Source organism: Sturnus vulgaris, chromosome Z (genome assembly GCF_052056855.1).
Source record: "Sturnus vulgaris isolate bStuVul1 chromosome Z, bStuVul1.hap1, whole genome shotgun sequence".
Classification (NCBI taxonomy): Eukaryota; Metazoa; Chordata; class Aves; order Passeriformes; family Sturnidae; genus Sturnus; species Sturnus vulgaris.
In genome coordinates, this window is record NC_142283.1 from 78,981,108 (window position 1) to 79,004,726 (window position 23,619).

General features: G+C 40.5%; 1 protein-coding gene across 2 annotated transcripts in view; it reads left to right on the top strand.

Annotated features, from left to right (window-relative positions):
• Positions 1–15,032, top strand: part of SETBP1 (SET binding protein 1) — a 268,017-nt gene extending 252,985 nt beyond the window's left edge. For both annotated transcript variants that reach the window (XM_014894851.2, XM_014894852.2), the window contains 2 exons: positions 3,810–3,977; positions 9,352–15,032. In XM_014894851.2, the coding sequence (XP_014750337.2) occupies positions 3,810–3,977; positions 9,352–9,908 (725 nt within the window). In that variant the 3' untranslated portion in view covers positions 9,909–15,032. The remainder of the gene's footprint in view (positions 1–3,809; positions 3,978–9,351) is intronic.
• Positions 15,033–23,619: the final 8,587 nt, after the last annotated feature.

The window sequence follows — 23,619 nt, forward strand, 5'->3', positions numbered from 1 at the left end:
ACAAATGAATATTGTTAAGGCACTATGTAGTGGTGAAACCTCAGGTGTGCATACACACAGTTCCAAAGGGTAATTACCTAGTCAAATATCTCACTTATTCTATGGGACACTGCTTTATTCAATGTATTGAGCTCACCTAATGAACAGCTATTTGGGAGCTGGATTTTCCTTTTTGCTATTCAGTGCGTGACATCATGTCTCATTTATTCCACATTTCTAAGCCTTGGTATGAATAGATGAATGTTTCATGAATGTTGATAATTTTATTTTCACAGGACTGCTCTTGAGATGAGGGGTATATTATTGTTCTCATTTGCACTAGAGAAGCCGAGCAGAGAGAGATTGAAGTTTAATGGATACAATTTGAGATGCTTAATACTAGATTTGAGGCTCTGGAAAGATGTGTGGTCTAATAGGCAGAGACTGCTCTGTTTATCTCCACCAAGCTGTGACCTGCAACACTGTCTCATGACCATTTCTGCTCTTTCTTGCCTCCTTTAAATCCACTAGCTGATATCAGGTCATGGTTTCATCAGGACTCCTATCCCAAACTGGCCCATTCTGTAGCCTCATCTTCCTCTCTGCATTGAGACTCCTCTCACTGTAGCATTTCTGTGCCTGGATCTGATAGGGATCTCTTCCACAGTTTCTAAGACAATCCACATGTCTGTGATATTTCTCATTTTGTGTGCCAGAAACATAAGTTCACAGGGACAGTTCATAGCAGCTCCAAATAGCAAATATAAGGAATTTTTGGTTGTTGTATGGAGAAGCTGAGCACAGCGAAGAGGCACAAAAGGGAAAAGGGTCTGGAGCACCAGGAGCAGCTGAGAGAGCCAGGGGGGCTCAGCATGGGGAAAAAGAGGATCAGGGAGAACTTTATCACTCTCTACAATTCCCTGACTGGAGCATGCAGCCAGGTGGGGGCTGGACTCTGCTCCTAGGGAACAAGGAACAAAACAAGAAGAAAGCTGTGCCAGGGGAGATTTAAATTGTGTATTAATAAAACTTTCTTCACAGAAAGGGTTGTCCAGTTCTGACACAGGCTCCCAGGGCAGTGGTGGAGTTCCCATCCTTGGAGGGATTTAAAAGCCGTGTGGATGTGACACTTGGGGACATGGGTCAGTGGTGGCCCTGGCAGTGCTGGGGGAACAGTGAGACTTGATGATCTTTGGGAGCTTTCCCAGGCTTGATGATCCTAGGTGATTTTTGATGATTGTAGGTGTCAGGGCACCTGTGGAAAGTTTTTGAGGAACCACCAGGTGCTATCCAGGTGCAGCCAGGGGTGAAAAGGGGGTGCTGCAGGGGATAAAAGCCCCCACCTGCTGACCTGACCTGCTGTGCCAGAAGGTTTGCTGCTGGCTGGAATCAGGAATATTGTGGAGACACGCAAAACCAGATCAGAGTGGCAAATCAAACTCAGCAAAGATGTCAGGAGATTTTCATGATTGACCAAGAAGCTCCTGAGTGATGTCAGGTACAAAAGGGAAGCAAAAGAGACATGGAAGCAGGTGACCCAGAGAACTAGAGCTGCAACGTTCAAGCATGCAGAGATGGGCTTAGAAGGCAAAGTCCATCTGGAGCCGAATCTAGGGCAGAAGATCAACAAGAAATGTCTTGACAGGTACATAAAGCAGCCAAAAATAACCTATGGAAAATATGGGCCCCTTGGTGAATGAATCAGGGACTCTGGCTGAAAAAGATCAGCAGAAGACTGATTGTCCTCTTTGCCTTGATCTCTACTGGCAAGACTGGCCTTTGAGAATCTCAGGACTGTAAGACTAGTGTGGAAAAAAAACCTGCTTTTGGAGGAAGATCTGATAGGGAACAGTTAAATGGACTGGATATGCATAAATCCATAGGATTTGGCAGGATGTACTCAAAGGTCCTGAGGGATCTGGCTGGCACCACTGTGAGGCTACTCTTGGTTGTTTATGAAAGGTTATGGTGACCAGGAGAGGTTTCTGAGGACTGGAAGAGAGGAAATACAAGTCCAATAAGGTCAAGCAGAAAAAGCAAGGAAGCAGCAAGGCAGTTCAGTCTCACCTCAATGCTTAGAATTTGATGGAGGTGAAGAGCATTTCCAAACGTATGAAGGAGGAAAAGATGACCAAGAGTAGTTATCACAGATCTGTGAATGGGAAATCATACTTCACCAGTCTGATGTTTCTTATCTTGACTTTAGCAAGAGCTCTCTCAGCTTCTTATAGACAAAATGATGAAATACAGGCAGGATGGATTCACACTGTGTTGGACTGAAAACTGGCTGGTCTCAGACAGTTGTGATGAGTAGCACAAAATCCACTTAGAGACCAGTCAGTAGAGGTGCACTCCATGATATGGGGACATTTATTTATGTCAATTATTGAGCAGGGTGATGGGGTAGAGAACACCCTCAAAAAATCTGGAGAATTTTAGGACTCAGAGGAGTGTCTGATATGCAAGAGGAACATGGACATATGGGAGGGAGTCCAGTCAGAGGCCATAAAGATTATTAAGAATCTGGGATATCTCTCTTATGAGGAAAGGCTCAGAGAGATGGGATGTTCCTCCTGGAGAAGACAAGGCTCAGGGGGATTTTTCTACATAAGCAAATGTTTGATGGGAAAGATTAGAGAGGATGGAGCCAGATTATTCTCAATACTGCCCAGTGACAAGACAAGAGTCAATGGGCACAAGCTGAAACACAGGTTATTCCTGAGCAGTATAGATTTACTGAGGGGATGAACAGGTTGTAGAGAGAGGCTGTGGTCTCTCTCTCCTTGGAGAAATTCTAATTTGGCCAGATGTGGTCCAGGGCAGCCTTCTCTGGATGACCCTGCTTGAGCAAGGTGGTCTCAATAGGAGCTTTTCAACCTCAACTGCTCTGTGATTTTCAGAATCATTATATAATTTAGTTGCCCAAATCCAATGCATTTTATCTGAGGCTCATGTGCAGGTTGAGATCTGAAAAAATATGGAATTTTTGAAGGATTATCTCTGATAAATGAATATCTACCCTAATCATGTTGAAGCCCAACATCATTGAGACTGGGAGAGGTTTTAAAATTTCCATGCCAGCAGTTTAAATTTCACATATTTACAAGCAAAGAAAATGGTTACAAACTATGAAAGAGTTTGAGAAATACTATTAGTGGAGGAATTTGCCTGCCATAAGTGCATAACTTTTATTTTTCTGGAATATTTAACCTCTTTGGAATCCTTTTACCACTCATTTATTCTGCATTGTAAACTGTAGGTAGAAAGATATATGACAAAAAACTCTTTCTTTTTTTTAACTCACTTCCCTTTGATGAGCTGCAAGGCAAATTTAATTAGGAAGGGAATTCCTGAAAAATAAATGTAATGTGCTTTGGATGGGAATTGCATATTGAGGTTGTTCCTGATGCCTGCTCCTTACTCAGATGAAACACCCACTAAGTCAGGTGTTTATAGCAGAGAAGTATGTAACAATGTGTGGAGAATGAACTACACAGGAAATGATACATAGGCATTCCCACTAAATAGAGTTATGAAGGACATCTGTCTTTATACATGTATCAGAGTGTACGTGTTTTTTTAGAAAAAAAAAGTACCAATGTGGAATGTTTTGTTGGTTTACCATTGTTTATAGAGACCACTGATGGTACATCCTTCAGCAAGGTAATAAAAAATTAAGAATTACAACCCTTGCTAGTATTTGAGATGCACCCACAAGGAAATAAGGAAATATATCAGTGTAGCAAGGACAGCAACTGACTTCTGGTTTTTTCGAATATATCCATAGACAGGTTGCAGTACTAATAGTCATCCAAATTTTGTTTCCCCAGGAATTGCAGGTCCCCACTTAAAAGCAGACCAGACTTCACTTCATGGTAAAATGGAAAGTTCTGCCTGTAATGTGATGACCAGAAGGAAACCAGCAGCTGTTGACAGTGTTGCAATGCCAAGTCCAGTATTATCTCTCCTACCTTCATCATCAGCAACATCTGAAGCAGGTAATGCTGTTTTCACTCCAGCCCCTCTGTTTCTTCCCCATCTTCTTCCTTCTGGAGCCATACAATGTGTTAACCTAATTCTCTTCCTGATTGGGGAAGTAGCTGCAAATGTGAATATCTAATGTGATAATCAGGCTTTCCAATGCTTTCTTGCCATGATTGCACATCTTGGCACATCAAATCTATTTTATTCACACACCACCACTTGTGCAATAATGAGGACACAAGTAGCACCAGCCTGTATGGTCTAGCAAGATGCTCTGAAGCAAAACTCCTGGGTTCCTTCCTCAGGCCCATTCTTCATTTATTTTAAATGCTCCCATTCCTGTAGCATGAACAAACCGAATACACAGTGAATAGTTGAGGAGCAGATGAGATTTCTTGCTGCATACTTCAGTGATTTTAGCGTAATACTCTGTCTTGCAAATGCAAAATTGTCTGGGGAAATGAGCAGTGATTTAAAATACCAGAATAAATAAGTCAGAATAGCTTGCTTTTCTATCAACTTATATTTTGTGCTTCTATTTTGAATCAGATCAGAAAGGTGATATCTTTATACTGTTGGAAGTTGAGCCAAGTCATTCAGGCATCATCACGCCTTTTCTTGGTCATGAATAGAGAAGTTAATATTGCATTTTGTCTTAATTTCCAGTGAAGGAGGAATCTACAGTTCATTACCCTACTCCTAATGCAGCCATTAGGAGTTTCATAGTCTTGTCAAACTTTTGATGCTACATTCACAAAAAAACCTATTTCTATCATTGATTTACAGAATTATTGCATATTTAATCATTCAACTGAAAGTCCTGTTTCAATGCACTTATGTTTATTTCCCTCTCACTTCCTGAATAAACAGTGAAAACAAGGGTTTAATGCTGCAAATTATCCTCTGTAAATATATATTTTTATATTAAGAAAATCAGAATTGTCTGTTTAGCCTTTAATAGTTTCTTATATATAAACCAAGGACAGATTTTTAAAGCAGCACAGAAGGAAAACGCACAAATATTTTATGATCCGTTTCAAGATGAAAGTGTATGCTTGACTGCATAGTTCATTCTTTCCATTTTCAGAAGTCTAATTAAATTGTTGGTTTATCTGTAGCCCAGATGTTTAAATAATTTAGCTGAAAACTGACAGAAGCTGTGTTAATGGGATAACAGGACAATGCTATGGGTTTCCTGTAATTAATAGGAAGGTCTTTGAAAATTCCTCCATTCAAATCAAGCCAACAAATTGACCCCAGCTTTGAGCAGCTTCCTCTGTGCCATGTTCTTGCAAGTGGCCTCAGGCACCTCTGAAGGGATGGAGAATGACAGGCAGCAAGAAGGATTTTAGAGCTCCAGACATAACAGAGCCATCCAGAATAAACTTTTGGGGCTAATGAAGAACATCCAAGGGGTCTGATCTACCTGGGCTCACATCCTCCTTCATCATCACTGTGCTGGATTGGGTCGTTCAGCCTCCTCTAGCTACCCTTGGAAATACATATTTTTGGTAGGAATGGCTCTCTTTGTTTCAGAAGCTGTTTCCAGCATCATAACATTCCTGCATGGCCTCCCAGCATGGCCTGCAGCCATTCCAATTTGTGAGACTGAGCCTCCCTGCACCTGTGGACCCTGCACCAGACCTCCGTGTGCCTTATTTGAAATATGTCAAGCTGTGGTTCAAGGCTGGCATTGGTTCTTGCTTGTTTTGGGGCAGCTAGGTGAGGTTGTTTGGAGAGTGGGGAAAGGATGAAGCAAAAGTATAAGAGCTTGTGCTGCATCGTGCATTTCTAATTTCTCTTCATTTTGTGGTGGATTTTGACTTTGTGGAGGCAGCATGTGGGGAGGTGGAGGGAGATCAATATGCCCAGGTAAAAAATTATCCCCTGTGCACCTCTGGTGCCTGGAGGCTGCCACATGTTGCATCACCTCCATGAGAGCATATTCACTTTTTCATATGCCTACAGGCAAACATAAAATTATAGTTATCCCCTCCTCTTCAAGCCCTTCTAAAGGAATTCCACCAAATATATCAAGACAGAAATCTTCCTCCCAAAGCAAGATTCCCATGTGCAAACAGCAAAATACGTGCAGGAGTAGAAAAAAAATCCAAAAAACTAAGACCAACACAGACCAACTTGGGTCCAGGGCTGGTCAGGGTCTGTCTGGATAAAATGGAAAAGATTAATACTTAGCTTTGTCTCTCAGCAGAGCACTATATAACATGTCAATATAGGAAAATATTTTATATCAAAGATTGCTCACCAAGAGCTTCCAGATGAGTTGATAACACCTAATGGCTCTCACTTCAATAGTAGTTTACTTTGGCAGATCTCCCTGATATTTTATCATAGGCACACCTCATCAAAGCTTCCCTGCAGACCCATCAGACTCTTTTTGCATAGTCTTCCTACAATAAGTGTAGAATCAGATGTCCCTGACATTCAGTAATCAAAATAATGTTGGGTTTCCTAATATCTGATTTTAAAAGCCTGACCTAAAAGCATATGCACTTACTCAGTACATGCATTCTGACTACTGGCAGACTGTATAACAACTCAAATGATTTCTAGAGCCTGCATGTTCAGAGACTTGCTAGGAAGAAAGCAAAAGAATTATTAGTAGCTTCTAACAAGCTCCCTGAGAAAGCCATAAACACCCCAAAGCATTTACAAAGGAAAAATTAGTGCAGTAAGCCAGCATAGAACAGCTCAGAAGGATTTTTTTTTTCTAAATGTGAAAATGTGTTTCAGCACAGAAATGAACACACTTCTGAGCTTGCAAAGTTTAATAAGGGCAAAAAAAGTATCTAAACATGAAAGAAGGCACTGAAAGTGGTGTTCAGCTCGTACATTTATATGCAGGAGCAGAAGCATACCCATAATTGCCTGCATACCAGATAATTTTGGGGAATTGGGCAGTTTGGCAGAAGGCAGGTGCCAACCTTTGCTCCACTCAGGCAGTGTCTACTCAGAACCAGGCTCCAGTCAGGACCCTCAGCCTGAGTGACCTCACTGAGTTTCAGGATGGACAGGAGCACTGTGTGCTTCTTAGGCAGTATCAGGACATCAAAACCATGTGCAAGGTCATCTTGAATTGCATCGAGTTCCCATTTCAGAGTTTAGAGGCTGAGATCATCCTCCACCAGCTGTACAGACCAGGTCTCCATTGACCATGCTCAGGTGGTAACACCAACCTGCAGATAAATCTCAGTAAAGATATAAAATCTTTGCAGGTACTTGGCAAATGCTGTATTTCCATACTTTTTCCCAGTTCCTTGGCTTACTTTCTTTCCATTGAAAATAGAGAGTAAAGCCAAATCTCCTCGTATCATCATGATACCTTGCCAGCTTTCCTGTATTTCTGTTAAATTTTCCACTGTCAATCACCAACTGAAAAATTTCAGCTTTACCTTTAAAAAAAAAAAAAAAGACAATAATAATAAAAAAAGGCACCTCAAATATTGGAATCTAGAAAAAAAACCATGGGACTTGAAAATGCACCCTAACAATAAAAATAAAAGGCAAAAGGTGGACAATGAATTTGAAGAGTGTGCCAAATGTTTGATTTTTTAGATCTTCTGACCTGAAGCTACTCTCAGGATATGGGAGGGAGGGACTCAAAGGATTTGGCTGCTTAACACTGAAGTTATTGGGACTACTTATGTCAATCACCAACCAGTGAGGACAGATGAGAATAATCATTTTCTGTGACAGGGACTTAACCTTTTTTGATCAAATTTCTGGGAAATAACTTGCTGCCACTTGCCTTGAGGGATCTTGAATCCACAGTTTTTAGGGGTGACCTACTTGGGAGGAATTTTGTGCAACTAATTAGCTTCTCCTGAGCAACTTGGATATTTCATTTCCTTTCTCTTTTCCTTTGGTACCAAAATGACTGCATTCCTCTTTTCTTTTGTCCTTTGTGAACCACAAACTGCAAATGGGTTTTATTTTTCTTTTTGGTGTGGGGAGTGGGTTACATATGGAAAATGTATTTTGTTTTGTAATTAATGAAAACCAGACTTTGGGAAGTTGGCCATTCCAGGTCTTTATTTATAAGAGAGCATATGTCTGTGTTTTGTTTATGACTCACTCCTACTTCTTACATTGTAACTTGGGTTTGTTTATGCAAGCTCTTCGCTGAATCCAAGCAACATGGTGGTATAAGAGCCAATAATTTATGTTCTCCAAGAGGGGAGGCCAGTGATTGAGGTTTATATGCTGAATCTGTCAGAGCCCATAGAGAACAAGAGGAGATTCTACATCTTGACAGCTCCTGGTTATCCACAGAAAATGCTACAATAGCAACTTTATTTAAACTACTGCTGGAAGATTAGCCTGTTAGCCATGAAGGCAGAGATAACCCCTAAATGAACCTTTCTCAAAATCTTGCCTGCTCAGGAAACTTCAAGGATTTCAAACCCAAATGACTGCTTGACAGTCAGGTGTAAATTAAGTTTGCAAGTAGATGTGGGCTGAGGTTAATTTAGTGGGATGTTTTATTCTTACCAAAAAAAAGAAATTCTGAGCTCCATCATTTCTTTCCCAGCAGCACAGAACAGATATGTTAGGAGTGAAAGGGAGCACCAGTTATTGCAATAGCAGAATTAATACATTCTGCTCTCCTCGCAAAGGGGTAGTTACTTCTAATCTGTGTGCAAATCCCGAACTCTGAACAGATGCCATGTTCAGGAAAGGACAATGAGACAATTTAGGCAAAACAAGCAAGGTCTCGTGTCCTCAGCAAAAGACAAGGAGCCAAGAAATTCTGGGTACTCTTCCCAGCTCTGACAATGACTCACAACGTGACCTTGGCAAGAGACTTAACTACTTTGGACTTCATTCAGATCTAAAGTAAGTGATCTGTACCAGGGGTAAGCTTACTTTGGGGGCCATTAAAGTCAATTATATGACTGAGTAGTTTCAGCTAGTATCTGAAGAGTTGATAGTACAGAAAACCAGGCAGGAGTAATGAATTTGCCACAGATGAAGTGACCCACACATCTTGTCTCTGCCCACTAGTTTCAGCAACAAACACTTTTCATACTAACTGGCATTCATGACAAGAATTGAAGACATCAGGATTATATCTTTGGGATACAGAAGGTTTAATAGTTAAGTTGGGCCAATATGACAGCCATGCTAAGCTTCCTTCTCTCTTATTAAAGGTTGAAAAATGAGAATGAAGCAAAGCCATGCTAAATCATTACTGTAGCAAAAGCTTTGTTGCTTTAGAAGAGGGAACAGGCAGAGAGAAATCTCTGAAAACTACTTATATGAAAGTTGTGTTTTCATCTGCTCATCATGATGCTGGAAGGAGTCAAAGAAGAGTTTCCAGTCACTGTTGTTTGACCTACCCCCGTTTCTCTCCTTGTCTCCCAACAGCCAGCTCACCACTGAAGAAAAGGTTCAAGCGCCGTGAAATTGAAGCAATCCAGTGCGAGGTGCGCAAGATGTGCAACTACACCAAGATCCTGTCCACCAAGAAGAACCTGGATCATGTGAACAAGATCCTGAAAGCCAAGCGGCTGCAGAGACAATCAAAGACAGGCAATAACTTCGTGAAGAAGAGGAGGGGGCGTCCAAGGAAGCAACCCCTTTCCTTTGACGAAGACTCCAGAGACCAAATGCCCGTTCTGGAAAAATGCGTTGACCTTCCGAGCAAAAGAGGTCAGAGACCAACACTCAACCCTTTAGTACTGGAGCAAGCGGCCACCCAAGATACAATCATGGCCACCATCGAGGCTGTCATACACATGGCTAGAGAGACGCCACCGCTGCCGCCTCCTCTGCCTCCTCCACCCCCTCCACTGCCTCTCCCTCTACCCCGGGCACCCCGGGTTGGAAAAAGGAAAAACAAGTCCCCGCAGGAGGAAGAGGAGGACGTGAAAGTGAAGCGGCACCGGAAAGGCAGAGGGAGCGAAAGCGAAGGCCTTCCCTAAGGCCAGTGCACCTCGTCAGATGTTGGGTGCTCACCGTGGAGCACGCCAGGACTGGGGGACAGGAGGTGCACAGTCCGCCTCACCCCTTTGGCAGCACCAGACTGACCTGTCCCTTCAGCAGCCAGAACTCATTGCAGAGAGCTCTGCCAGCTGGGGCTCGCATCTTTCCTCTTCATCGCTTTGACCCAAGCTGCCCCCCCGAGAAAAGAGGGGGGGGAAAGGCGCGGGAAAAGTGGGGGATACAGGGGAGGAGGATGTGTGTCAAAGTTGGAAAAAGCACGAACTCTGCCGAGTATCCAAAACTAATCTGAATCTCAGCATTGCTGTTCTCATACCGTACCCAGAGGCGGGAAGTCATCCTCGCAGAGAGCTGAACGTTGTCACTAAGGGTGCATGCTCGACTCTGATTCTGTTTGGTGGGCCAGGTGAAACTAAGAGTAACTTTACCGTAATAGAAATCACTGTAAAAAAGAAAAAGGAAAAAAAAAAAAAAAGAAACAAACAAACAAAAAGAAACAAAGAAAGAAACAAAGAAAGAAACAAAGAAGAAAAACACCCAACAAAAAATAATGTAATTTTCTCAACTGTGATATTGGTATAACCTATTTGATTTTTTTTTTTTTTCCAGTTTTATATACCTACCAGGCTTTGGGACAGCATAAGCCAAAACGCCTGGCTCCTGCTAGAACTATATATTTCTTTATCATTTACTTGCCTAGTTACAACTAGCTGCAATATAGGCAATAGAAAATTAGAGCCTTACACGCGTGCACACTCATTCCGAGTGCTATCCCAAGAAACAATGGAATATCACAGCATTTAAAATAAGGTATACATGGATATTCGGTTACAATAACATGTTTATATGAAGCAACTTGGCAATGGCATGTGAAAAAAGGGGTCATCCATCAGCCAAGTTGTTTTGATGCTCGGTACATATGAGTAGAGAACAGCAAGACACTTCTGGGGAATAGTTATAGTAAACATGGAAAAAAAATCACCAAAAAAAGAATATAAAAAAGATAAAAGAAAAAAAAAATAGGACAGAAAAAAAATAGAATAAAAAACAGGGCCCAAATCTACCAAGTTTTTACCATCTGCAATTCCCAATGAAATTAACAGGAAAACCAGAATATGAATAATTTGCATCGGGTAGCAATGCCTTGATATTATCTTTTAAAGAAAATAGATAAAGTAGATTGTTTTAAAAAAATATAGAACAAACCCTATGGATAATAGATCCTTTCTTGGCAATTATTTCTGAAAAAAAAAAAAAAAAAAAAGAAAAGAAAAGGAATAAGTGTTCTTATCTGAAAATAGAAATAAAAATGTTCAAAGGGTATCACCACTGCAATTGTATTAATGCCACTTTGGACATGTTCTCCAAGTTGTGGTTGCCTTAATAAACTAAAAACAATTTTTTTTGTACATAATGTAATTATAAAGCTCTCAGTCTGCATGGATGCAAACTGTGTGTGACAAATCGTCTCTTTAAATGGTCAGTTCAAATTGTACATTTCTCATTCGAGTTGTCCGTTAGCCATTGATTGAACTTGGGTAAAATACCCAAGCTCCATTTCCACAGCCCAATTAAAATTTTTAACTAAAACAAAGACTGAAAAGAAGCTGTTCCATTGCAGTGTCAATGCTTTAAAAAAAGAAAAAAGGCAATTGTTGAAATTTGAAATAGGTACTTTCAACTTTATTTCCTTTCTTTTTAAATCCTGCAATGCACTCAACACCTAGCATGGCAAGATGGATATTAAAATGAGAATGGGGAGGGAAGATTCCACCAAGGGAGGGGGGATTGGAATTACTTAATGGTTCACAAGCCAAATGCTATTCCCTTTCTCGAGAAATCTTGAATTGGTTTATTGCCAAGGAAGCTTCATATAGCACGACACTAAAAAAAAACAAAAAAAAGAATAAAAAAAAGAACCACGAGAAAACCCCACCAAAAAAACAAAACAACAAACCCAACAAAAAGTCCCCACAAAAAATATTGTGTTTCTATTCTGTTATTTATTTACAAAAATCATATCAAGACTATGGTGTTAGAGGAACACTGTAAACATACAACTCGTTGTTTTTTAGAGACTGATTTTTCTTCTGTGATAGCACCTTAGCTTATTAAAACTGAACGCATATGGGGATAGGATTGCGTCGGGGAGCTGGAAGAGGGGATGTATTTTGTTTTTATTTTTTAAGACTGGAACAAATTTTGAGGTCCTAACTCCTTAAAACTGATAAGAGGGATCGCAGAATTTTGTTTCCGATTTGTTTTGCATCATTCATCATACTTATTTGTGCTTTTTGTTTTCCAATTAATGCAGCTTAGAAATAAATTGGCTGGTTGCTCGTTCTGTTAAAACCAATTTTGCTTTTCAGCTCTCTTGAACTAGCACAGTGTTATTAACTGAAGTTGTAGGCCTGCAGAAAAGAAAACCCTAAACCTCATTGAACTCCTCTCTTCTTCCTTAAAAAACATTGGATTGAGGTTTAGTTAATTTATAAATATTTTTTTTTCCAATCTCCTTTGAGCTTGAAAGTAGGTGACAGTCACTTAAAAATTACAGAAAAAAAAAATCATTAAGTTTGGTATTCCAGGTAGCTGAAATTAAGCCAGACAACAACTTATCCTTAATTTTATCTCCAGTGATGTCTTTCTTAGCACTGAAGGACATTTCAGTGTGTAGTGAGTGAAAGAAGGGTCTGAAGGCAACAAATTCTGTCATCAAATGCCCATCGTGGCTTCAAGAGGATCAGAGTGCCCGTAAGGGCTGGATTTGGGCTGGACCTGTCTGGACACACTGGGATAAAGCTGCCCCAGGGAAGGATAATTGAGTGGCTGCTGCCTCCCATGCTCCTGAGCTTTGGGAAAAGAACGCTCTTATCCTTCCAAAAAGTGCTATCCAAAAAAGCTGCTAGAGGCACAGTGTTTAAGGAGAGCATCCACTTGGAGAGAACAACCCCATAGACCCTTCATGGAGCAAAACCATGAAGAAGGTCCTGTTTGTCCTACAGAACCCTAAGTTCAGGACTTGGTAGCTAAAAGCTCTCAGCATGGGATGGGCTCTATCCAGAAGCTCAAGGTTTGTTTTTTTCATGGCAAGAAGGTGCTGGTGGAGCGTGGTGCTGTTTGTCCACACAACACCCCCATGCAGCTGGTCCTGGGCTTGTTGGTGTCATAAAAAACAGAGTGAAAATACTCTTTGATGGCACTCAGAATTTGTGTTCTGCATGTTGCATAGTCTATAAAGATGATAAGCAAGTTGCTGACAGAATAATATTTTGAGGCCATGTACTACATGCAGATCATAAAGGATTTAGTTTTAGGGCTTAAGGCTAAAATCCCACTCCTGCCGTTTATTACCCAACAATATTCCAGTAATGAGCTTTTTGATTTTTTTCCCTTACCACAAGGAAGATTTACTGAGGAACTCTCTAGATTCTCTCCACACATTTCCAAATACTGTATAAAACTAGGGTGAAAGCCCTTTTGCTTACTAAGACCAAAAAAAACCTTTCAAACACCTCCACTGTGTCACAGATTAGCATACATCTGAGCATGCTTCAATAAAAACACAAAACGGTATCACGTGGCTGTGAGCCATATGAAATGAGGCCACGGGTTTGCATCCACTCTGTGGGTCTTTTATTCCTCAATCCAGTGTAAAACCAGAAATGGGGATAAATATTCAGGGAGAGAGGAAAAAAAAGAAAAAAAAAAAAAAAAAAACAGAAAAAAAAAAAATAAAACAAAAAAACAAAAAACATTACCACTTGTGTCTCCAAGACCTTCATGCTGCCAGTTTCTTGAGCCCTTCAATATTAAATTTTCTGTGGAGCACCTTTCATGTTTTTGGATAACTTAAAAAAAAATGGAAAAAATAAATTAAAAAGAGGTGAAAATAGTCATCAGCTACCTGGGTATCCTACAGCATGGCCCACTTGGCAGAAATTTTGTGGGACATAGGGCATTTTTCCAATTGTGAATGTTTGGATTATACCTGGTGCAATGGGGTGCTGGTGAATCACGAGGGCTTCTGAGCACTACAATGATGCACCAAATAAACAGAAATCACTGTTCCAAACACAAGGATTTCCCTAAATCTTAATTTCACAGGCCCTGATTCAGGACTGCACTTAAGCATATCTAAGGAGCATCCTGAACAGTTTGAAGAACAACTAAAAGAATGCAGAGAAAAGGGAAACAGAGCAAAACAAAATAAAAAAACCTAAAAACCAAAACCAGGATGGTTTTCTGAATTGAAAAAAAAAAATATATTGCCGTTTTAATGCCTCTTCTTTCCATTACATCCAAAAACTGGGGTGCAGCAGTTCTGAGATAATTAGAAGCACATTTCAACAAAGGACACATATTGGAGATCTCCTTAAGATGCCTGCCTAGGTTGCATAAAACACTACATAGAAAAAAAAAGAAAAAGAAAAAATATAAAAACATGAAAAGAGCTGCCAATTGGACAACATGGGGAAGCAGTTCAATCCCATGTTGTTTTGTTTTACTTTTCTTTTTCTTTATTTTTTTAAGCTATTTCTTAAATAATAAATGCACATGAAGTGTTAAATATGTATATACTGTATTTCAAAAAAAATTAAAAAAATCAAACGAATGGGGCACAAGATTGTTCTATAAGTCGTGCTGGCTAATTTTTAGTTTGTATTCATAAGTGGTTTTTAAAAGCCTTTTTTAAAGTGTAATTTGCATGTTCTACTTTGATTGTATGTAAACATATTTTAGAGCAAAAAAATGTATTTGTATTTTATTGAATATAGAGGCAAGAAAAAAACTTGTACATTGTTTGAAATGTTCTTTTTGTAACAGTTTTTATTCATGAAGCATTTTTGTACATTTAAAAATGGATATGGACTTGATGTTCTTTGAGGCTTAGATACATCTGGCATGCTTTAATGTCATGCTCCTTCATGATCTTAGATGTTGGTTTTTAAACATTTTTTTCTAAAACAAAGCTCAGTCTTTTCGCTACCAAATCAGGTTAGCACAGTATAGAGCACTTAACTAAAAAAAAAAAGAAAAAAAAAAGTTAATCCTATTCATATGTTATTCATTGTGTGAAATTAAAGGAATTCAATTCAGTCTAACATGAGTTGTGAATTCTTTTGTCTTATTTTCCATCTGTTTCCCATCACTAAGGAGTTTAATAGCTTTTGGGATACTAATACCATGCATTCACAAGCCCTCTTTATGGTAATGGAGAAAAACATGCTTTGGTTCTGTTCTTTTTTCTTTTCTTTCTCTCTCTCCCTCTTTTTTTTTTTTTTTTTTTTTTTTTTTTTTTTTTTTTTTTGTAATTTTGTAATTTTTTCCCAGAATATCCTTAAAAGTTAAAAATGGACTGTGCCACGGGCCCCATGGGCAGAAGGGGGATTCACACTTCAGTGCTGTGCCTATCACTAAGTGGACAGAAACATCTCTGGTCCAAATTGTGTCCTCAGGCACCAGCAGAGTAGAGCTCGCCACCCAGGTGGGATTTCCACTCCAGACGCAGATGGAGCATCCCTCTCCAGATCCCTGCAGGGAGGGCAGTCCCAGGGGCTGGGCTGTCGACAAGGGGGTGGCAGGAGCCAACTCTCTCCTCAGTGAGCATCAGAGAGGAAGGGCTGCAGGCCAAGGGGTATTTTCTGTTCAGTGCAGCCTCTTGCTGTGACAATGGCACAGGACACTGCTTGCTGTACGGTTTTCAGTTTCCTTTCCAAGTTGCTGCTGAGAGAGGTCCTGCTGCCATTGTAGGCAGCCAGCCTCAATATCCATGAGTTCCTCCGCAGGAGGATGCCAGGTTTCATCTTTTTCCTCCTCAAGGAGAGTTCTCTACCTTCACTAAATGCTCAGCAACCTCGTGGAAATCAAATCTCACGTGCTGGAGGAGTCAGTGATGCCTAGGCAGGATAGATAACTTAGTGTCCTCTCTCATTCTTCCCTTCTGAAGCTTTATGGGATGGACTGCCTTGGTGGACCCAACTCCTCTAACTGCAAAGACAGCCCCTCTGGCTGCTGTTTTGACAGCTGTTGCTTCATGTTACTGAAGTAGATCTGCTCCAAAGATCTCAAATATTACTGAGCTTATTTTCTTTTTCTTCTCTTTCTCTGTCTCTCTCTTTAAGATATGCATAGCCTCCGCTTTTGACAACATTTGCAAAAGTGCTGACATTTTCACTCAGTTTTTTATGTGATGTATAAGCTACTGGTCTCCAACTCTAACCACATTTTAGTCAGAGGCCTGTGGTAAAGCTCTTTAGGAAGCATCTGTGAACTGCAAGATTTGTGTTTGCTGCTGCAGTATCTCAGGACAATTCTCTCCTCCTGGCAGCTCTTTTTTTCAGGTTTACCTCCCATCACCTCAACTCTGCTGTGCTTTGGTGGTGTCACCTCACAGCCCAGAGGGCAGTGACGAGTTGGGGTACAAATTGGGGATGTTTGGTTTCCATTTCTGGGTGAGGCGAGGGCAGGAGGTATTTCATCTGTGAGGCGTTCTCACTTTCTTGCCTCTGGGATCTTTTTTTTCCACCAGGCTGGCAGCATGTAGTGTCAGAAGACAACAGCCCTCACCAGTCTCCTCCTGGGCAAGGAGGATGCTCTGCTCATCAGCCCAGACTTCTGTCTAAGGGTCACACTTTTCCTAATATCTCTCTGTCATTGTCACTGTAACTACTTCAGCTCTGTCTGCTCCCATGGATCACAGCATCTCTGAGAAAAAAAATCTTAGGAAGTCTTAGAAACAAAGTGCAGGAAATTCACAAGCTCTGGTAGGGTGTAACTTTTTTTTAGGCACTTTTTGTTTAATGATATTGGAGTCTTCTTCCCTAAACTCAATCCTAAATAGAATGCTCTAGAGAAATCCTGCTTGAGAAGGGGTTTGGACCAGATGTCCTCCAGTGGTCACTTCCAACCATATCTATTCTGTGAGATATTGTTATCTTGTCTCAGTTTGCGAGAGCTCAATGTTTTCCAAAATAGAATCTTTTCACTATTAATCTCTGCCCTGAAATTATTGCAAATAATTGCAAAACATTGCAAATAATTTCATCAAGCGTGATGAAGAAATAATGTTGTTTTCTGATTATTGTCATCTTTCTGTTGAGCATCCTTTTCTTATAAAAGTTATGAAGATCTGCTCAAACCTTCTTTGGCCATCTTCCATATTGTAGAAGTTTGAATTTATGAGGGAATTTCACACTCCACCCTCGAGGTATGGATGAGATGAGTGCTACCCCGTGGGACAAAGCACACTTTTAATTCACTTTTGATAGTAGAGATTGTCTGTGTGGCCTGGGATAAGAAGCCTTTCCAAGGTGGAAACTCATCCTCCTCTGGCAGAGACAAGACAAACCTCAACCTTCACCACACTCATTCTTGTGGTACCATTCCCCACCAGGCTCCTGAGCTGTCTCATATATTGAATTTATTTTATGTCAAGGAAAGTTCGGCTGGTGGAGATGCCTGCAGCTTGTGTGCAAGTTGTGTGAGCTCATGACAGCATTATTTGGTGCTCTGTAACACAATACATGCACATAATTTTAGAACAATGGTACTGTTACTGAGTAGAAGAAATGTTCCAGTGACCTTGAGGGGATCGGTGACAGGACCCTACTCAAAGCCCCTCAGCACACACCATCTGGAAAGCTCTAGAAAGCAAAGGGAAGCATAGATGTCAACATAAAAAAAAATACATTTGGCCTTTTATGAACAATTTATGAACCACATCACTAAGATTATGTGTTAAGAGCTAATAGCAAGCATTGAAATTGCAATGAAGAGTGGCATATCAAACGGTCTATGCATTTTTTACTGGGAGCTACAGGAAAAACTGGTGTGAAAGCACCACAGGAGTTGTGGGAGGATTTTGACAAAATGTTAGTGCAATCATAAGTCATTTCATTATGACAACCAACTTTCTTTGTAACACAGAGCAAGACACACTGGTTCACATTCTCAGCTTACGCAGAGCAGTGCTATCAGTTTCAAACGTGTTAAATCAGTTTACAGGAGCAAAAGACCTGCTTTCATTTTCTTTGTGGAAACTATTCATCCCAAAGTGGTTTTGGAGTGCCTCTACTAGAAGGATGCAATATAAACTCCTGTTGTTTGTTGCCTGTTAGAAGTGTCATATGGAGAAAATGGGCCTTTGTTAAAGATTCAAGTGTTTGGAAACTGGTTCAGCAGCTTGAGTAGCCAACTCATCACAGTTTCATTAAAGCTGTGGTGGAAGGAAGAAAGTAAAAGAAGTGGAGAGTCCTTGGGGAAAAGATGAAAGAGTGTTCTATGCACCTGGAAGTTAAATTAAATATCAATATCTACTTCTTGTGGCTTTATTGTGCTACAAAAATAATCAGAAAAAAAAAAATCTGTGTCCTAAAAATCATGGAGTGCCTCAGTCCTGCATGAGTCAGGCATATAGGGAGCTCATTTCTTTTTTTTCTGCAATGCTTGAAATAGGTGCAGCTGGTATGGCACCTGTTTTCCTCACAGAATTTATCTCCTTGTGGACATCCCCCAGTCAGTGATGGAAAGCACAGAGCAGGGACTCTATTCTCTCTGCATTTTTCCAAGTTACCTGCTCCAGAAAAAATCAGTTATAATTGGTTGTCACTGAGCATCTTCCATAAGGCAGGAAAATTTCTTACCTGTCTCCATCCCACTCTAACGCATGATCATATCTGGTAGTTCTCAAACTGTCCAAAAAAATATTGTTGGCAAATAAGGCTTCAATGAATTTAATATAATTTTTTGTCATTGACTCAAAGGGAGCAAAACTCCCACCAGGTCTCCTTGATTTGGCATGCCACAATACTATGTGTGGGCCCTAACAGCCCTTGGTGTCTTCTATATTGTCAGAGAACAAGCATATCAAACACAAAATTAGTTTAAAGGGGAGGGCCGTGAAAACCTCTTCAAGGTAAAAGCAAGGAAGAGAGCACAGGAAAAGTATCTGTGGTGGATCTTTTCAGAGCATGGCAAGAACACAATTGGAGAAGGGACGAATAGTGAGAGATCTCTTAAAGAAGCAAATGATAAAGTGGCAGAGCTGTAATGAAGCCGGTGGCAAAGGAGGGCGCGGCTAAGTTTTCTTGAAGACAGGAAAAAATAAAACAGCACCACTTGAAGGGGAAGAAATGCATTCAGAAACACAAAAGGGCACTCACTGAAAGGAGGGAGAGGCTGGAGGATATGAAGATGTAGGTCATGGAGAGAGTATAAAAATGGATCTTGAGACAGAAGATTATTGCCAGTGTCTAAGCTGACACAGCACTCCCCATTTATCCTCATTAAACAGCGACCATCAGGGCATAGTTAGTGACCATTAGGCCTCAATTCTCTCTCTCTTTAAACTGCAGATAAATAGATAGCTAAGGCAAGAAGTAAAACTGTCTTTGCTTGAATTCTTGATATTTGCAGTTTCCCAAAATTCTGATCGGGGATCAGCAAGTAACAGCAAAGGTGTGACAGGAAAGACAGGAGCTGTACAGAAGCCTGCCTGCAAAGATGAGAACTCTCTACTGCAGAGATAATATGATAATGTTTAGATTGATCCCATAGCTCCTGGTTTAGTGGAAGGTGTTCCAGTCCCAGGACAGGGAAGTTGGAATGAAATTATCTTTATAGTCTCTTCCAAGTCAAATCATTCCATGATTCTATGATTCTCATCAACACACTGAACACCTGCCCCCAACAACCTGAGGATAAAGCACCTGCACCTGTGAGGTGTCTTGTTATCTTACTTTCCCATGGGGATGGAAAGAACTTTGTGCCCAAGAACAGCTACTACAGCATCCCATATGTTAGAGAAGGCAAGAGAAACGCTGTCCATATCATCCAGATTGTACCATTGGGTGCTTCCATTTCAAGTCCCACACATGCCTCTGTGTTTTCTAAATATCCCAAAAGCCCATGGTTTTAGTGGAACAGCTTATTAGGTCCAAAATTCCCAAAACTTGTATACTGGTGATTTCTGTAAAAGTCTGAATAAAATAAAAATTGAAGAATTTGGCTGTGATCCAATCATCATGTTTTTGCTCTAGATATCATAAGGAGATTTTCTGTTTTGCTTTGCTGTCAAATGCTGCTTCACCAGAATGTGATCTCCAGAATTGCCACGGTGACCCTGAGGGTCCAGATTCCATCAGCCAAGAATGATTTTTCTTTTCTTAATGAAAAAAAAGGGGGAGCAAAGAGGCACAACTTCTCTGGGATCTGAGCCACTGTCATCTTAATTTTGAAAATCTCATTATCATGCCTATGGAAATTCAGGACATAATATAAACATGAATGCATGTTTAAGCTTTGGTTTAGTTCCACTGATATCAACATGATATAAATATTTTAAAATTAAGTAGATACTTAATTGCCCTTACAGGAATGAACCTGGCTTTCAGTTTCAACATCTTGTCCCATTGTCCAAGCTGAAATTTAATTATTTCATTGAGTGGAAACAGGAATCAATAGATTCTGTTTCAAAAAAATCTCACAGTTCCTAGCCTCCAGGCCTCAGTTTAAAATAAGTAGTCCTTGCATTCCTTGAAGGACTATTTGCTAACATTACCAAAATGCTGTGAATTCCTTGCTGGACACGTGCAACTTGCATGAGGGAACATCCTAATCAAGACTTTAATGACAGGGCATTGTCTTCAAGTCAGCTTCTTTCCTTATTTCTTTTAACCATGAAAAATTAGTCCATGTCACTTACACAGCAAAGTGAGAATGAATCTTTAAACCAGGGCACAGATTTCTTTGTCCTTCTTTACTGCAGCCATATGTTCCTGTCCATTCTTCATTAACTCAAAAAAAAACAAACCCAAAACCTCCATGAATTCATTTCCTTTCTATAAATAGTCCTCAAGACATTTCTGTTCACACTGGGTGGGTTTCTGAAGATGCAAGCTGTGCAGTTTTGGATCAGCCTTCTCTTTGTGTCTTCACTGATGAGGGTGTCCCAGAAATGATATCTGTCTGCTCCTGCTGCTTCAATATTCAGATGATAGACTGGGCAAGGACATTGAGGCTGAACCACAGGAGGGGAAGTATAAATGTTGTTCCATCTGCCTTGGATTCAAACACTGAAGGTGAAAAAGGGTATGAAATCCCTGACATGGCTAGAGAATCCTGAATTCCATCTCACTAGGTTTCTAGTGAGGTATGTGTGGGACCTTTGAGAACTGTTGCACACACACCAACCCAAAGGCCTTTTGCAGGCTTAGCCAACCTGAATTTCTGCCTCTGTTTCAGGAAGTGGTAGCTTTGAAAGACCATATCAAACTAGTACATTGTGTTTCCTGCACATCCTGCTTTACTGGAGGTTAATTCTTTCTGACGCATGCAGTCTGCTGCTGCCAATTAAGTCAAATGTATTTTACGCTTTACTTTTCTGTTGCCTTATGGGCTTTTGTTGGAAAAAAATTAATAAATAAAACTTGCCAAACACTGTTAAATGACACGGTCTGATGATTTGAAATAAACACCCAGATTTTAATACATCAGAAGGATTGAGGGACGGGAGGAGGAAACTCTGGAGCAGCACCCAGCTGGATTCCACCACACAGCACCCAGCCACCAACCACAGCATTAATCTCTGACTGTTGTAAAAGCAGAAAAAGGGACCCCAGGTCAAGCAAGCAGTATAGAGTTATTTCTCATGCAGTGACATTGCAATGTATGACTCTTTAGTAGAGGAGGATAAAAAGCAGCTGCACTGGAAGAGGAGTAGAAATACAGGACCTAATAAACTCTTCCTTTGCAGTTCCATCTCTGCCACTTCACACTGTGGTGGTTTCTGGGTTTATTCTTATTTTCTGCTTCTGTCTGTGATCTCTAAGTCATCTCTTTCAGGCTTTAGAGAAACAGCTGGGACTGCTCATGCTCAAGTTGTGATAAGAGAAACTATATTTACTCAGGATCAGCTGAGACACAAAAATATATAAAAGCTCATCAGATCTTCTGAATAAAACATATGTATTTATTTATTATTCTGTTATCCAACTCAACACTGATGTAGTGCTGTGACAGGAGACACTCAGTGGAGTTTCTGGGTGACATTACATTCTAATTTGGAGAAGAGAGGCAACAGCAGGTCAGAAGCAGCAGAAATACAACCAAAGTGAAGAAGAGTCCCAGGAGAGTTGACACTGTGTATCAATTACATCATATATCAGCAGAGATTCCAGGTTCCTGAATGGGTCCATGGTCCTTAATTCCATTACATTGCTTTACTGGAAAATTTTAGAGCAACTTTCAGAAACAAAATCAAGTCCATGGGGAGAAAGGGAGAAGGAGGAGCTGGGAGGTGTTTCAATTCCTTTTCTTTGGTAACAACAGAAAAACCTAGCATAGAAAGCTTCCTGTAAAGAAATTGCAGTGTACATTACCCAAAATGACACTTTTATGTCTCCTGTGGGATAGATCAGGCTGTCAGAGACACTAAACCCAACACTCAAAGCAGTTTCTGTGAGAAAACAATGGTTAACAGCACTCTTCTTGCAAATCCATACAAAGATCCTTCCAAGGGATGTTCACGGCAGGCACCTTCTTGAGAGAAAACTTGTCACTGATGAGAGAGGGATATGCAATTACGGGAAAATACCTGATGCAGGAAAAGAAAAATTCCTTATTTGTAGTCAGAGACAGGGTTGATGCTCGACTAGAACACGGTTTGGAGAAAGACAGTACAAAGGCAACATATATCACACTTGAATGATGGAGTGGCAGCATCAAAACAGTTCATCAGCATCAGCTTTGGATCTCAACGTCATAGCTAAAGTTTAATTTTAAATTTAAACAAATTCCCTGGCAGGGAAATGCCTTCAGCTCTGATCATTACAGACTGACAGCTAGCGATGAGAGAAAGAGACAATCAGCATTCCTTTCATCCAAAAAAGTTATTTTAAAATCTTTCAAAAGTGCATAAGATTGGGCTGAGAAAGTGTCTCAGAAAACACATCTGTCCAGTGCTCCCAGGAAGGTGAGATGATAGCATCCAACACACAATTTCTGGATATAATACTGGATTGCATGACTATGATTAAAACAGGAGGGGTAAGATGTTTTAGATAACAATAAGGTTCTGCTCAGTTATTTTTCTTATTATTATTATTTATAGAAGTTTTCTGATCTTCCTCATACATTCAGATTTTCTGTGATTTTCTAATATATTCTATTTGGAAAATAATTGAAGGGAAGATGGGCATGCTCTTTAACAAAAGCAGTAATTCAGACTGGAGAAGAGGAGGGTGAAGAAAAGCCACATCAGGGTCTGCAGTTTCCTCGTGAGGGGAATTGCAGGGACAGGCACTGACCTCTCAGGTGACAAGTGACAGGACCCCAGGGAACAGCTGGAGCCATGCAGGGAGGTTTAGGTGGGATATCAGGGAAAGGTTCTTCCCCCAGAGGGTGCTGGCACTGCTCAGGGAATTCCCCAGGGAATGGGCACAGCCCCGAGGCTGCCAGAGCTCCAGGAGAGTTTGGACACTGCTCCCAGGGTGGCATTGTTGGGGTGTCTGGACAGGGACAGGAGCTGGGCTATGTGAGCTCTTTTCAACCGAGTATATTCTATGAACATGAACCAGTAGTTACTGCACATCTTTTTTTAACTCATTGACATTAACCAATTAAAAGCAGGTGTCTTTATTCCTAAATTATTTTGTATAACTGGTTCAATTTGTTGATTAACTAGGAGTGTGT